Raw genomic sequence first — 12833 nt, forward strand, 5'->3', positions numbered from 1 at the left:
CAGCTGGCTACGTAATGTGCATGGTAATGGTGATGGAGACGATGATAAATAACTAAAGTAATAAAATGGATGCGGTTATTTTGAAGGAAGTTGGATGATTGATAATTCATATTCACTTTACGATTCATCAAAATGTCCATTATTCATTAGTTGAGAATTCGATTGCCTGAAGAATGGTAGACCTCATAAAGAATACCTCACATGTAGAGTGAAACCCAGTGAGTACTGTGACCTTCCAAGGTAAACAACTTGTTTTTTTATACAACAATTTGTTCTCTTTCCAAGGTAAACAACTTATTTTATTATTTATTGATACGTATAAATTGCCAGCAAGATAAAATCGTGGTGTGATCCGGCAAGTTCTTTACAGAAGGAAAGGTGAAGTATCCAATTGCTAATTACGTATCAAATGAGCACTGTTTACCAAAACGTAGGGCACTGGTAAATCATATGGAATCAATTAAAATTTTAACTCAGGTCGAAGAAGCCCTGCGAGACTCTAAGTGGATATAAGCTATAGATGAAGAGATGTCTGTTTGCAGAAAACTAAAACCTAGGAGATAGTGCAGTTACCAAAAGGGAAGAAACCAGTTGGTTCTCTTTGGGTTTTTACAATCAAGTACAATGCTGGTGGATCTCTGGATAAGTACAAATCAAGGTTAGTGGCTAAGGGGTACACTTAAACGTACAGTGTAAATTATTAAGAAACTTCTTCTCCAGTAGCAAAGATGAATACAGTACATATTTTGATTTCCTTAGCTGCAAATATGGATTGGCCTCTTGAAGAATGAGGCAATCAAGAAAGTCTGACCCCTGAACTACAATTTGAATGAAGAATGCAATCCTTCATGGTAATTTGGAAGAGAAAGTGTATATGGTCTTTCCACTAGGATATGGTGCGAATGGTAATACTAGAATGTGCAGATTGCGTATGTCTCTTACGGACTCAAGCAAATGTCTTGTGCTTGGTTTGACAAGTTTACCCAAGCAACGAAGAATATAGATATCACCAGAATCATAGTCATTCAGATCATACTTTGTTTCTGAAGTGTAGGCTTAGCAAATTGACTACTTAATTATTTATATGGATGATATGATTCTTACAAGAGATGATTCAGAAGAAATCTAAAAATTATAGGCAAATCTTGCATCTGAATTTGAGATGAAAGATTTGGGAGAGTTGAAGTACTTCCTTGAGGTTGAGGTGGCCATTCAACTAAAGGTATTTTCTTATCTCAGTGGATATATGTGTTGGATTTGTTGAAAGAAACTGGTATGTTAGGGTGTAAACTGTTGATTTCCTATGATAGAAAAGCATCACTTGAGTATTTACTCTGATCAAATTCTTCTTGATAATGGTAGATATCAAAGACTTGTGGGGAGATTAATTTATATAGCTCATACTCGTTCTGATATTGCATATGTTGTAAGTGTTATGGATCAATTTATGTCCTCACCAGTGTAGACAACATGGCCGCTGTAATGCGAACTTTGGCATATCTGAAGTCTGCACTTGGTAAGGGAATACTGTATAAAAGACATGGGCACTTAAAATTTGAGGGATTTACAAATGCATATTAGGCTCGTAATGCTACTAACAGGAGTTCTATTTTACGTTTGTTTGGGGGAACTTGGTTATGTGGCGTAGTAAAAAACAAAAAGCAATGTCAAAATCTATTGATGAGGCCGACTATAGGGGTATGGCATAAGGAAATATGTGAACTCCTTTGCATACGTAAACTTTTAAGATGTCTTGTATTCGAACCATGTCTTGTCTTCGAACCAAAGGAAACTATGAAATTATGTTGTGCCATAAGTCTGCAAGGGAAATAGCGAATAATTTGGTACAACATGATAGAACAAAGCATGTGGAGGTTGATAGACACTTTGATAAAGAGAATCTTGAAAGGAAGATTGTGTCTATACTGTTTGTGAATTTATGGGAGCAACTAGCTGATGTTTTTACTCATAGAGTATCAGGTAAAGCTTTACAATGACTCACTTATCAAGTTGGATATGTATGATATCAATGCACCAACTTGATGCGGAGTGTTGACTTTATTGTAGATATTTTATGAGTCCTATATTTGGTAGGATTAGAATTTGTAATTGGTTGTAATCTTTAGGATTTAGTTTTCATATCTTTTGTAATTACGTTCTTTGTAAAATAAGGCATGTGTGCCTATATATGTAAATTCCAATAATGAATAAAGTAACACAGTATTCAATGTATTTCACTCTTTGATAAGCCCCTTATTTATAGGCTTATGATAATGGGGTTATCCCATACGTTACAAATGGTTGTATAATAATAGCACTTAAGAAATTAGTGGTCCATCCACCAGCACTAAGAAGCTACGAGTTCATCCACCCACATTTACAACAAATTCTGTAATTTCTAGATATTAATTCCTTACCAGCCTGATTTTGTTTTGACGAAAAAGAAAAAGCTAGATTCTGTTTGATGCTTGTTAAGAATATGTTATTAAAACCCTGTAAAGTTGAGGAAAATCTTCCAAAACCCTATATATATGGTGTCCATTTCCTTTCTTCCCTCCAGTTTTCAATCACATTAATTTCTGGAATGGCTTCGTGGTTTAGTTTCATGATCTCCTCTGTTTCTCTTCTATCTCAGCTGGTTATACTGCAACCTTGTAAAGTGCATGGTAATAGTGATGCAGGCGAAGATAAACAACTAAAGCAATCAAATGGATGTGATTATTTTCAAGGAAGTTGGATAATTGATAATTCATATCCACTTTACGATTCATCAAAGTGTCCATTATTCATCGATCGAGAATTCGATTGCCTGAAGAATGGTAGACCTGATAAAGAATACCTCAAATATAGATGGAAACCGGCCAGTGACTGTGACCTTCCAAGGTGAACAACTTGTTTTCTTATCTGCCAATTTTTTCTCCTTCGAGACTAGCTATTTGATAGTCTTCTTCATACATATAAAGTGATCCCCAAGATTGTCACGACTTCTCATTTTGGTCATTGAGATTTAAAATCGATAGAAGTGGTCTTTGAGATTCTCCACCGTCTATCATTTTGGTCATTCTGTGAAAAAAAATCTCTGTTGAATTGAAGAAAAAGCCAGTTCAAGGGGGTTGATTTGACAAAAAAAATACCGTCAATTTAATAGTGATTTCTCATAGAAGGACCAAAATAATTGACGGTGAACAATCTCATGGACCACTTCTACCGATTTTAAAGCTCGGTAATCAAAATGGGAAGTCCATTTTGGATCAACAGCCTACATAAAACTATTTGCACTGCATTACTACTGAACCCTTTATTATATATCTAAGCTTCTAGCTGAGGGTTTTTTTTGAATAAGTTTGTTTGAGGAACATTTTTGTAAGGCTCATGGATATTGTATTTGAAATCATTCTTGTGAAAAATCACTCAAATTCAAAACTATTTAACCACTCAGTTAAATAATTATCATTTTAGTCTCTTTCTTATAACATTGTGTATGTCTATTTTCTTCATTAGAATTAGATGTCTGAATGAAATAAAATTCAGAGCAGACCCAAAGTGTCCTCAAATAAAATTATATAATTTTCAAATAAATATATCTCATTTATGCAATATATGGTGCAGATTCAATGGTGAGGACATGCTGAGGAGGGTAAAGGGAAAGAAGATCTTACTCGTCGGGGACTCTCTAAGCTTCAACCAATGGCAGTCACTTACATGCATGTTGCACACTGCAGTGCCCCAATCAAATTATACTCTAGATGACCCCACATTTTCTTTGCCTGTGAGTTTTCTGCAAGCATACATGTCTACGATCTCTACTCTCAAAAAACTATGGGCGTTCATGAAGGCCATATCTTATACATTTCAATTACTTGGGTCTTTGAAGTATTAGATTACTAAATTTAATTAATGAATTTTCTTATCTGTGACTGAGCAACAATTATTTAAAATTTACCGTTTCAATTAATAAAATTTGAATTAAAATTGATCTTAATGTGTCACTGACCGGACTTTTATTTGTATCTTTGAATCGGGTGCTTTTAGGCTTATAAGATGTGAAGTAACAATTACTAAGAACTGGAGTTTGCAGGAATATGGAGTTTCTGTTACACTATCTCGAAATACATTTCTAGTGGATCTAGTCACGACAGAGATGGGCAAGGTTCTCAAGCTTGACTCCATTGAAAATGGCAAAGCATGGAAAGGATACGACATGCTTATCTTCAACACTTGGCATTGGTGGCTCCACACAGGAGGCAAGCAACCGTAAGATACTAAATTACTAATTTCAGAAATTAATATAGTTTTTAATATATTCATACTGTAAATTAGGATTGAACATTCGAATACGATTATAATTTATCAATGTTGATTCAATGCCTCATAACACATACATATACATACATACATATATATATATATACACACACACATGGAAGATCTAAAAGATAAACGGTTCGGATCATGGAAAATATTAAGAAGTAGGCCTCACAAAAAAAAATAAAAAAAAACAAACAAACAAACAAACAAACTTATATAAAAATTGTATAAAAAATGATGTCACAAACCTGTCCCCTATGTTAAATATATAATCATGGTTTAGAAAAATTATTCGCATTTGTGGAAGTAGAACCTTACTTTGCATGCACTCTTTAGTATAAAAATAGTGATGTACTCAAAAGAAATAATTAATCTCTTGTTGTATTGGAGTTTCAGATGGGACTACATTGAATCAGGAGGTAAAATACTCAAGGAAATTGACCGTTTGATTGCTTTTAGGGAGGGATTAACTACTTGGTCCAAGTGGGTGGACTCGAATGTTGATGCTAACAAGACCAAAGTTTTCTTTCAAGGCATTTCTCCAACCCATTACGAGTATGTTCTTATCATCTTTTTAAATCTCACTGTCAGGTAAATTTTTTTTTAGAAATATCAAATATCACGTCCAATAGTGTTGGTGCCACATAATTTATCTAGCACATTTACTACATAATGTGACAGTGTCCATGTTAATTTTTTAGTAAACCTCAATGTATTAGTTTATGTGCTGCGAACAGGTCCTAGTACATTAACCATACTAATATGATTGATTGGAAATTTGAAAAAACAAATTTTTAAAAAAATATATTATAACACTTGATGTATCAAGTTATATTTCTAATCCAATGAAAAAAATGCAAAAGTAACTAATTATTTTTTGGATACTGACGGGGCAGTGGAAATGAATGGGACGACCCAAAGTCAACTTGCAATGGACAAACTCAACCTGTTAGTGGATCAATCTATCCAGGAGGTCCACCACCAGCAACAACTGTGGTCAAGGATGTCTTGACTACAATGTCAACGCCAATAACTTTGTTGGACATAACGTTACTATCGCAATTGCGAAAGGACGGGCACCCATCTGTATACGGCCTCGATGGAAAACATGGAAATGATTGTAGTCACTGGTGCCTTGCTGGTGTCCCAGATTCATGGAATGAACTATTGTATGCTATTCTTGTGACTACTGACTAGAGAAGAACTTGGGCACGGCTTCACGGGATGTTATTGTGATTGGTGATGATGTCGAGTCATGGAAATTGTTCTCACTAGCTAGAGGAGAAGATATAATAATAAACTTAACCGTTAATTCAATTAGAACATGTAATAAAGTTCATATATGTAACAAAGTCTCAAAGTTTCCAACCATTGGGGTGCAGTTTGGGTTGATTGAATTTTGGGTCTAAATATTGCACCAAACCATATGTTATAGGTTGCCACAATTTAACCACAGTGCCTTGGAACCAATGTAATCAGTTCATCAATGTTGTGATTTAGTTTGGCTTGGTTTGTTTCGGTTTGTGATTTAACATGTACATAGATTTGATGAAAATTTCAGAGCTCTATCAAAATAAGTGCCCAGATTGCCCAACGTTGGACTGCTTCTGGGTAGGAATTCGTATTTTCCAAGACCGCCCAGACCGTCCAACTTCTGTCTTGCCCGCCTAGCGTTCGTCTTCCCGCCTATGCATCCGCCTTACGCCACCTAATTGCCTTGCCGATTTAATTAACGATTTCGGGAGAATCGTGGCGGAACACTGCCGTCTAGCGCCTCGGCGGCCGCCTAGAGCGCGTTTTAGAACACTGATATATACGTACATATGAAATTATAAAATTGTCTCTTAAAAAATATAACAAATAATATGTAAATGAAAATCACTAAGGTGTAACATCCCACATCGCCCAAGGGAGTGGATCATCTAAGCCTTATATGTATATTCTCATCTCTACCTAGCACAAGGCCTTTTCGGAGCTCACTGACTTCGGGTTCCGTAGGAACTCCTAAGTTAAGCGAGTTTGCGCAAGAGCAATCCCAGGATGGGTGACCCACTGGGAAGTTCTAATGTGAGTTCTCATAAACAAAACCGTGAGGGCGTGGTCGGGGCCCAAAACGAACAATATAGTGCTACGATGGAGTCGAGCCCGGGATATGGTGGGGGCCTGGGTCGGGATGTGACATAAGGTCTGCAAATTCAAATAGAAACAACAGAGGTATCCAAATTCAAAAGAATTTGACAACGACAAATTTAAAAATACAATGGACAAATTCAAATGACCTACACACAAATTATTCTTCTACTTTTTCAATGGAACCATAATCTTCTACCTCTTCTGTAGAAGCGTCATCTTCTACCTGGTCAATCAAAAAGTCATCTTCTAAGTCCATTACTACTTTTTTTACTTTCTCTTAATGAAAGGAGATGAAAATATGAGTTAGGGTTTAAAGTAGACAAATTGTCTCCCATGCCCAACCTTCTTTTTTTTTTAAATTAAGCAAAACAAAATAATTAATGTCCTTATCAGTCTTTTTGTAAATGGACAAATTTGTAATTAAAAAATTTATTAAAAGGTGGGTGGAAAGATAAGACATTGGGGTGGGAATAACATCACTCAAAATAAAATATCTACACAACAAAAGAATGCTATTTGATTCAAAATTAATTTGCTTACAAAATAAAGCAATATTATTTGATTCGAAGCTAATTTACCTATTATTTGTACATATATCTTATAATAATAAAATGTGTCAAATATATGTAATAATATATGAAAAATAAGTTACCTACAGAATAAAATAATATTATTTGATTCACTATTAATTTACCTATAAAATATATATTATTTGCTAATCATAAATGTCACATCCCGGCCGAGCCCCCACCACATCCCGGGCTCGACTCCACCGTAGCGCGATATTGTCCGCTTTGGGCCCCGACCACACTCTCACGGTTTTGTTTCTGGGAATACCAAATTGTCACATCCTGGCCCGGGCCCCCACCACATCCTGAACTCGACTCCACCGTAGCACGATATTATCTGCTTTGGGCCCCGACCACGCCCTCACGGTTTTGTTTCTAGGAATTCACGCGAGAACTTCCCAGTGGGTCACCCATCCTGGGATTGCTCTCGCGCAAACTCACTTAACTTCGGAGTTCCGATGGAACCCTAAGCCAGTGAACTCCCAAAAGGCCTCGTGCTAGGTAGAGATGAGAATATACATATAAAACTTACATGATCCACTCTCCTGGACGATGTGGAATGTTACATAAATTTACATATAGGTAAATTAATTACTTTAACATATATGTTAGTACTGTGAACGTATAGTAATACTACATACATATAGTTAAATTAGTGTATATATATATATATATATATATATATATGTATATATTGAACTTATGGTAGTATATATATGTGTGTGTGTGTGTGTTAGGGGTATTAGTATGTGCTATAATTATTTGTTCATTATAATTAAGATGAGTAATAACATTTATTGAATTGATTTGAATATTGCGGCATAAGGTGTAAACATTTTGTAATAATAGGTCAATTACTTTTCTACTTGACAGTCTTTTTCAAATTTGGATTTTATTTAGATGTTTAGAATTAAATAGGTTTTTATCTAAACAAAGAGTTGTAAGAGTCTATATCTAAAGAACCCGTAATTCTTTTATCCAAAAAAAAAGTATAGTAATTCTTTTATCTTAGAAAAAAGTATAGTAATTCTTTTATGATTAGATACTATTCTATAAGACAAGGATTTGTTCTTTAATCTAGATCGTTGAGGCATCAAATTTAAATACTCCCATGCAGAGAAGACAGAAACCCAGGGGAAGAAAAAGGAAATCAACAAATGGCAAACGGCAACTCCACTCATAAATGCTACACAGCCAGAAAGATTTTCAAACATTAAAGGAAAAAAAAAAATCATTATAAAGAGCGTTTCAGTATTCTCTCTGCCAATTAATTTATCAGATTTCAGAGAATCTGAAATGGCACTGTGGGGTTTTCACCTTCTTCCTCTACTTCTTTCTTTTCTTTTACCGCCATCGTCATCGGCTGCCTGTGATTTTTTTCAAGGGCGTTGGGTTGTGGACGAGTTTTACCCACTTTACAATGGTTCAAGCTGTCCCTTCATTGGATTCAATTGCCTCAGCAATGGCAGACCTGACAAAGAGTACCTCAAATATAGATGGAAGCCCACTGCTTGTGACCTTCCAAGGTAACTTTTTTCTCTGATTCTCAACTAAAATAAGCTTTTACGTTCCGGAAAATTATTTCTGCACATTTTTTTTTCCTTCTGCATAATCTTGTTTATATATGTTCGTTCATTTTTTTTTCTTAATTTCTTCAATCCACGGGAGTGTGTAAAAGAGAAAAAAGTGTGTAGAAATCACTGTACTTTTAGTCCGTGTTCCATGTAGTTTTTCCACAAAATTTTACTTTTGTTCTTGTATTTCGATTGTAAAGAGTTTGGTGCATGTAGTCTGCAACTTGTTCCATCGGACATAAGTTAATTTCTGTTAATTTCTTGTACAAAATCTGTCGAGCTAATCATCTCATGTGTCGTGTATGTGACAATTTCAAACAAAAATTAACGAAATTGACGAAGGTTTTCGGAATAAAATAATCTACAAATCACAGAGAATAAATTAGGGACAGAAGAAAATTAAAGACGAAAGTGGAACCTTGTGAAGGCTGCAAAACCAAAAACGTGTTTAGGCCTTATCCTTTATTTTGGGTACTTTTTTGTTCTTCTGATTCCAATCAACGTTGATCACTCATTCACATCGTAACAGCTCATGTGAAATTGACACAGATTCAATGGTCAGGATTTCATGGAGAGAAACAGAGGCAAAAAAATCATGTTTGTGGGGGACTCACTAAGCAACAATATGTGGCAGTCATTGACATGCATGCTAAATGTTGCAGTCCCTAATTCTAAATACACCTTAACCCAAGCAGGGTCCCTCAACACATTTTACCTTGAGGTAACTCTAGACCACTCAATTTCTTTTCACACCCGCAAGGGTTTTATAAAGCGTTTAGTTCTGCACCTGAGATTTAATGTTTAGATGACTTTAAAACATTTGCTTTTATGAAAAACTTCAAATAAACTCTTTAGGTAGATCAATGACGGATCCATCTTGAGGCAAGGTGGGTTAGCTAATACCCCCCCCCCCCCCCAAAAAAAAAAAAGATCAGACATCTTTCATGGAAGAGCTGCCCTCCAATTGCTCGATGGATTGCTTCTATGGGCACTGGGCAGGTATCTGCTAGCCTCATGCCTTTGTAAACGTTGCTATAGGCATCTGTCTTTAAGCTCGCTTGGATAGCATACTCATTCAAAAGTTATTATCAAATGACATGCTCGCTCGAAAGTTGTCGGCATCTGTCAACAGGCGTGGAATATGACTTAGCAAATGACTCAGGCATCAATGAAATGCCAATTTGCATGACATTGAACATCCCCCCCCCCCCAACCCTCACAACCCTCACCCTCAGTAGTATTTCCTGGATCTGCCACTGAGGTAGATAGATTTTTTTTTCTGTTTCATGAATTATTTACCAATCAAATTAAATTTGTTTTATGTTTTGATAGGAATATGGAGTGTCGATTATGTTTCTGAAAAATGGGTTCTTGGTGGATTTGGCTTATGAAAAGATTGGCAAAGTCCTGAAATTGGACTCCATCAGTACTGGCGACCAATGGAAAGGAGTAGACATACTGATTTTCAACAGCTTTCATTGGTGGGCTCATACCGGGCGTGCTCAAACGTATGCTAATCTTCAACACATGCTATGTTTTTAGACTCTCAATTCAAATAGCATATTCATAGAATCGTATCAATGGTTTAATTTGGACAGACTGAAAAGACGATGTACCAGACTATCTCCCAAAAGAACATTTCCATGGGCATACCAAATACAAGTTAAATTAATCAATCATAAAAATTAATTTAGAATTGAATGATTTATGATTATTATTTTGTTGTTGCAGATGGGACTATTTTCAAGTGGGAGACAAGGTGGTGAAAGAGATGGATCACATGGAGGCCTACAAGATTGCATTAACAACATGGGGTAAATGGGTTGATTCCAGCATTGATATTTCAATTACCAAAGTCTTTTTTCAAGGAGTAGCCGCTGTTCATACTGAGTAAGTTCCATTTTCAGAGCAATTGTTACACCGATATTTGATGTTATCAATTTAATAATTTTGTAACACGTAAATTAGTAGTACGGTAATACCACTTGGTATTTTGACAATTGCACTGGACGAATTTTCTATACAAACAAGAAATTGTGCAGATTTACTAACATTGTATATTCCATTTTGTGGGCATGAAATCAATCATGTTTTAGTGGCAAGGAATGGAAGGATCCAAAAGCAGGAAGTTGCCTAAGACAGACCCAACCAATTCTAGGACCAACTTATCCAGGACCAAGTCATCCGGGAGAAGCTATTGTAAAGAGTGTGTTAAGTGGCATGGAAAAGCCTGTGTATTTATTGGACATCACATTGCTCACGCAGCTCAGAAAAGATGGGCACCCCTCCATTTATGCAGGTGAAGGTCCCAAATATAATGACTGTAGTCACTGGTGTCTTCCTGGTGCTCCTGATACTTGGAATGAACTTTTGTACGCAGCTTTGCTCTAGGAATTTTCTTATTCTTCTTTATTTAAATAAAATTTTCTTATGGATTGTCTGATAATAATAATTCGTATTGTTATTATTATTATTATTGTACGACTGATCGCATTTCAGCCTTATTAACTTACATCGTTCATTATTGTGCGCTATAAACTCTCTTAAATTAATCGTTTGTCAATTTTGTTTTTAAAAAAAAGAAAAAAAAACAAACGGATTACAAACTTCGAATATTATTCAACTAACTAAAAAGGAAACAACATTTTTTTTTTAAAAACAAAGAAAAATAATAATAAGAAAGGGAAAGGGATCCTCTCCGGATTCCTTCCACCAAATTCACCGAATCACCTAATATGGACCCTTGAAATTTGATCAAACGGCTAAAGTTATTATAATTTTTAAAGGAATCCCATGTTTGTAGCTGTTTGATCAAATTTCAAAGATCCAGATTGATTGATTTGATGGATTTAGTGGAAGGGATCCTGAGAGGATCCCTTTCCATAAAATACATAAAAGTGCTAACTTTTCCAACAAGTTTGTCAACAACACATAAAATAGGGAATTGGATCCTCTCCGAGGCAAAGCCTTGGGATCCTCCTGACCGAATAACACGGACCGTTGGATTTTGATCCAACGGCTACAAACAGAGAGTCTCTTTAAAAGTTATAATAATTGTAGTCGTGTTAGTGGGTCAAGAGGATCCCGAGGCTTTGCCTCGGAGATGATCCAATTCCATAAAATGGAAGGCAAAGTCTCCCTTTTTATTTCTTTATTTAAACAATTAATCACAAGTACATCATATTAGTTGCCAGAATTTATTCATCAATAATTAAGATTAAAGGAACTCATCGGCTCCATTATTATAATATACTGTATATTCATGATGAACCAATGCCAATGAAACCCTAAACCCTAATCAATAATATGCCTTTCAAACTCAACAGGAAGCGCAGAGCCATCCAATGCCAGCAACCTCTTCCCGTTCTCAACCAAAACACCAACCCACGTCGCTCTACAATCAAATTTGCAAATGGGACACGCCTCATAAGGACACCAAAACAGACTGTAGAGACCATTCCCTTCTCTAACAATCTTAAAGTAGTTTCCAGTCGGATACCTTTCATTTTCGTCTTCTCCAATCACAATTAGTCTCCTTTCGGTCTCTTGGCCCGTCTCATTGCTTCGCTTCCACGCAGTTGACTGCACACAAATTGTGGACACCGCAAACGTGATTTTTATGTCCCTACCCTCCTTCACCACTGTTTCACCTTCTGCGAATGGCGCAAAGGTCACCGGAAAGCCATCGGGACCTGAGAGGTTTTCTTGACCTACGTAAAACGGGCATGTTCCGTTTCTATGGTCGATCAAAGTGAAACGGCCGCCATTTTCGGTAATGGCAGGCTTGATGTAGTACTCAACCCCACGTTGAAGAGGTTGTCCGGTTGTGTCGAGCACCGGAGAACCTGCTGTGTCATTTGATGTTTGGGCTAGGGTCGATATGGCCATCATTAGCAATGTGAAGCTGAGGAAGCTTGAAATAAACTTCATAGACATCATTTCGATCGTTTTAATTCAATCGATCTTATACAATTGCAAAAGCAGAACCATTTATGCTTAGTAAGTTTTCCATATGTGTGGCTATTCCCAATGTATTTATAGAGATGCAGTTGTGACGAGGAGTGACATGATCAAAAACCGAAAATGAAAGTCAATTAGTCTCATCTATTACCATTAGCTAGGGTTTTGATTTACTTGTCTTCTGTCACAGCAAGGTTTTAAGTCTTGAACGATCTAGACTTTGATACCCTTGATTGGAAATTTGGCTGTAGGGAGAGAGAGGTAAGACTCCTGCATGCACTTGTGACAC

At 36.2% G+C, this 12833-nt stretch overlaps 3 protein-coding genes across 4 annotated transcripts; 2 read left to right on the forward strand and 1 right to left on the reverse strand.

Annotated features, from left to right (window-relative positions):
* The first annotated feature begins 2472 nt into the window (after nucleotides 1-2472).
* LOC103408061 (protein trichome birefringence-like 43) lies at nucleotides 2473-5821 on the forward strand. Its single transcript, XM_008346926.4, has 5 exons — nucleotides 2473-2883; nucleotides 3610-3769; nucleotides 4079-4254; nucleotides 4705-4863; nucleotides 5205-5821. The coding sequence occupies exons 1-5, from the start codon at nucleotides 2480-2482 to the stop codon at nucleotides 5503-5505; spliced, it is 1200 nt and encodes a 399-aa protein (XP_008345148.4). The 5' UTR covers nucleotides 2473-2479; the 3' UTR covers nucleotides 5506-5821.
* A 2290-nt stretch (nucleotides 5822-8111) lies between these two features.
* LOC103429158 (protein trichome birefringence-like 42) lies at nucleotides 8112-11122 on the forward strand. Of its 2 annotated transcripts, XM_029089110.2 has the most exons (5): nucleotides 8112-8536; nucleotides 9134-9305; nucleotides 9917-10092; nucleotides 10316-10474; nucleotides 10681-11122. In XM_029089110.2, exons 1-5 carry the CDS (start codon nucleotides 8307-8309, stop codon nucleotides 10973-10975), a joined length of 1032 nt encoding a protein of 343 aa, XP_028944943.1. In that variant the 5' UTR covers nucleotides 8112-8306; the 3' UTR covers nucleotides 10976-11122. The 2 variants fall into 2 exon arrangements, with proteins under 2 accessions (XP_028944943.1, XP_028944944.1); XM_029089111.2 differs by lacking the exon at nucleotides 8112-8536 and having other exon boundaries at nucleotides 9252-9583.
* A 756-nt stretch (nucleotides 11123-11878) lies between these two features.
* Nucleotides 11879-12472, reverse strand: LOC103448803 (kunitz type trypsin inhibitor 104-like). The gene has a single exon (XM_008388068.3). It carries the CDS (start codon nucleotides 12470-12472, stop codon nucleotides 11879-11881), a length of 594 nt encoding a protein of 197 aa, XP_008386290.2.
* Nucleotides 12473-12833: the final 361 nt, after the last annotated feature.

The sequence above is a fragment of the Malus domestica genome, chromosome 11 (assembly GCF_042453785.1).
Source record: "Malus domestica chromosome 11, GDT2T_hap1".
Lineage (NCBI taxonomy): Eukaryota > Viridiplantae > Streptophyta > Magnoliopsida > Rosales > Rosaceae > Malus > Malus domestica.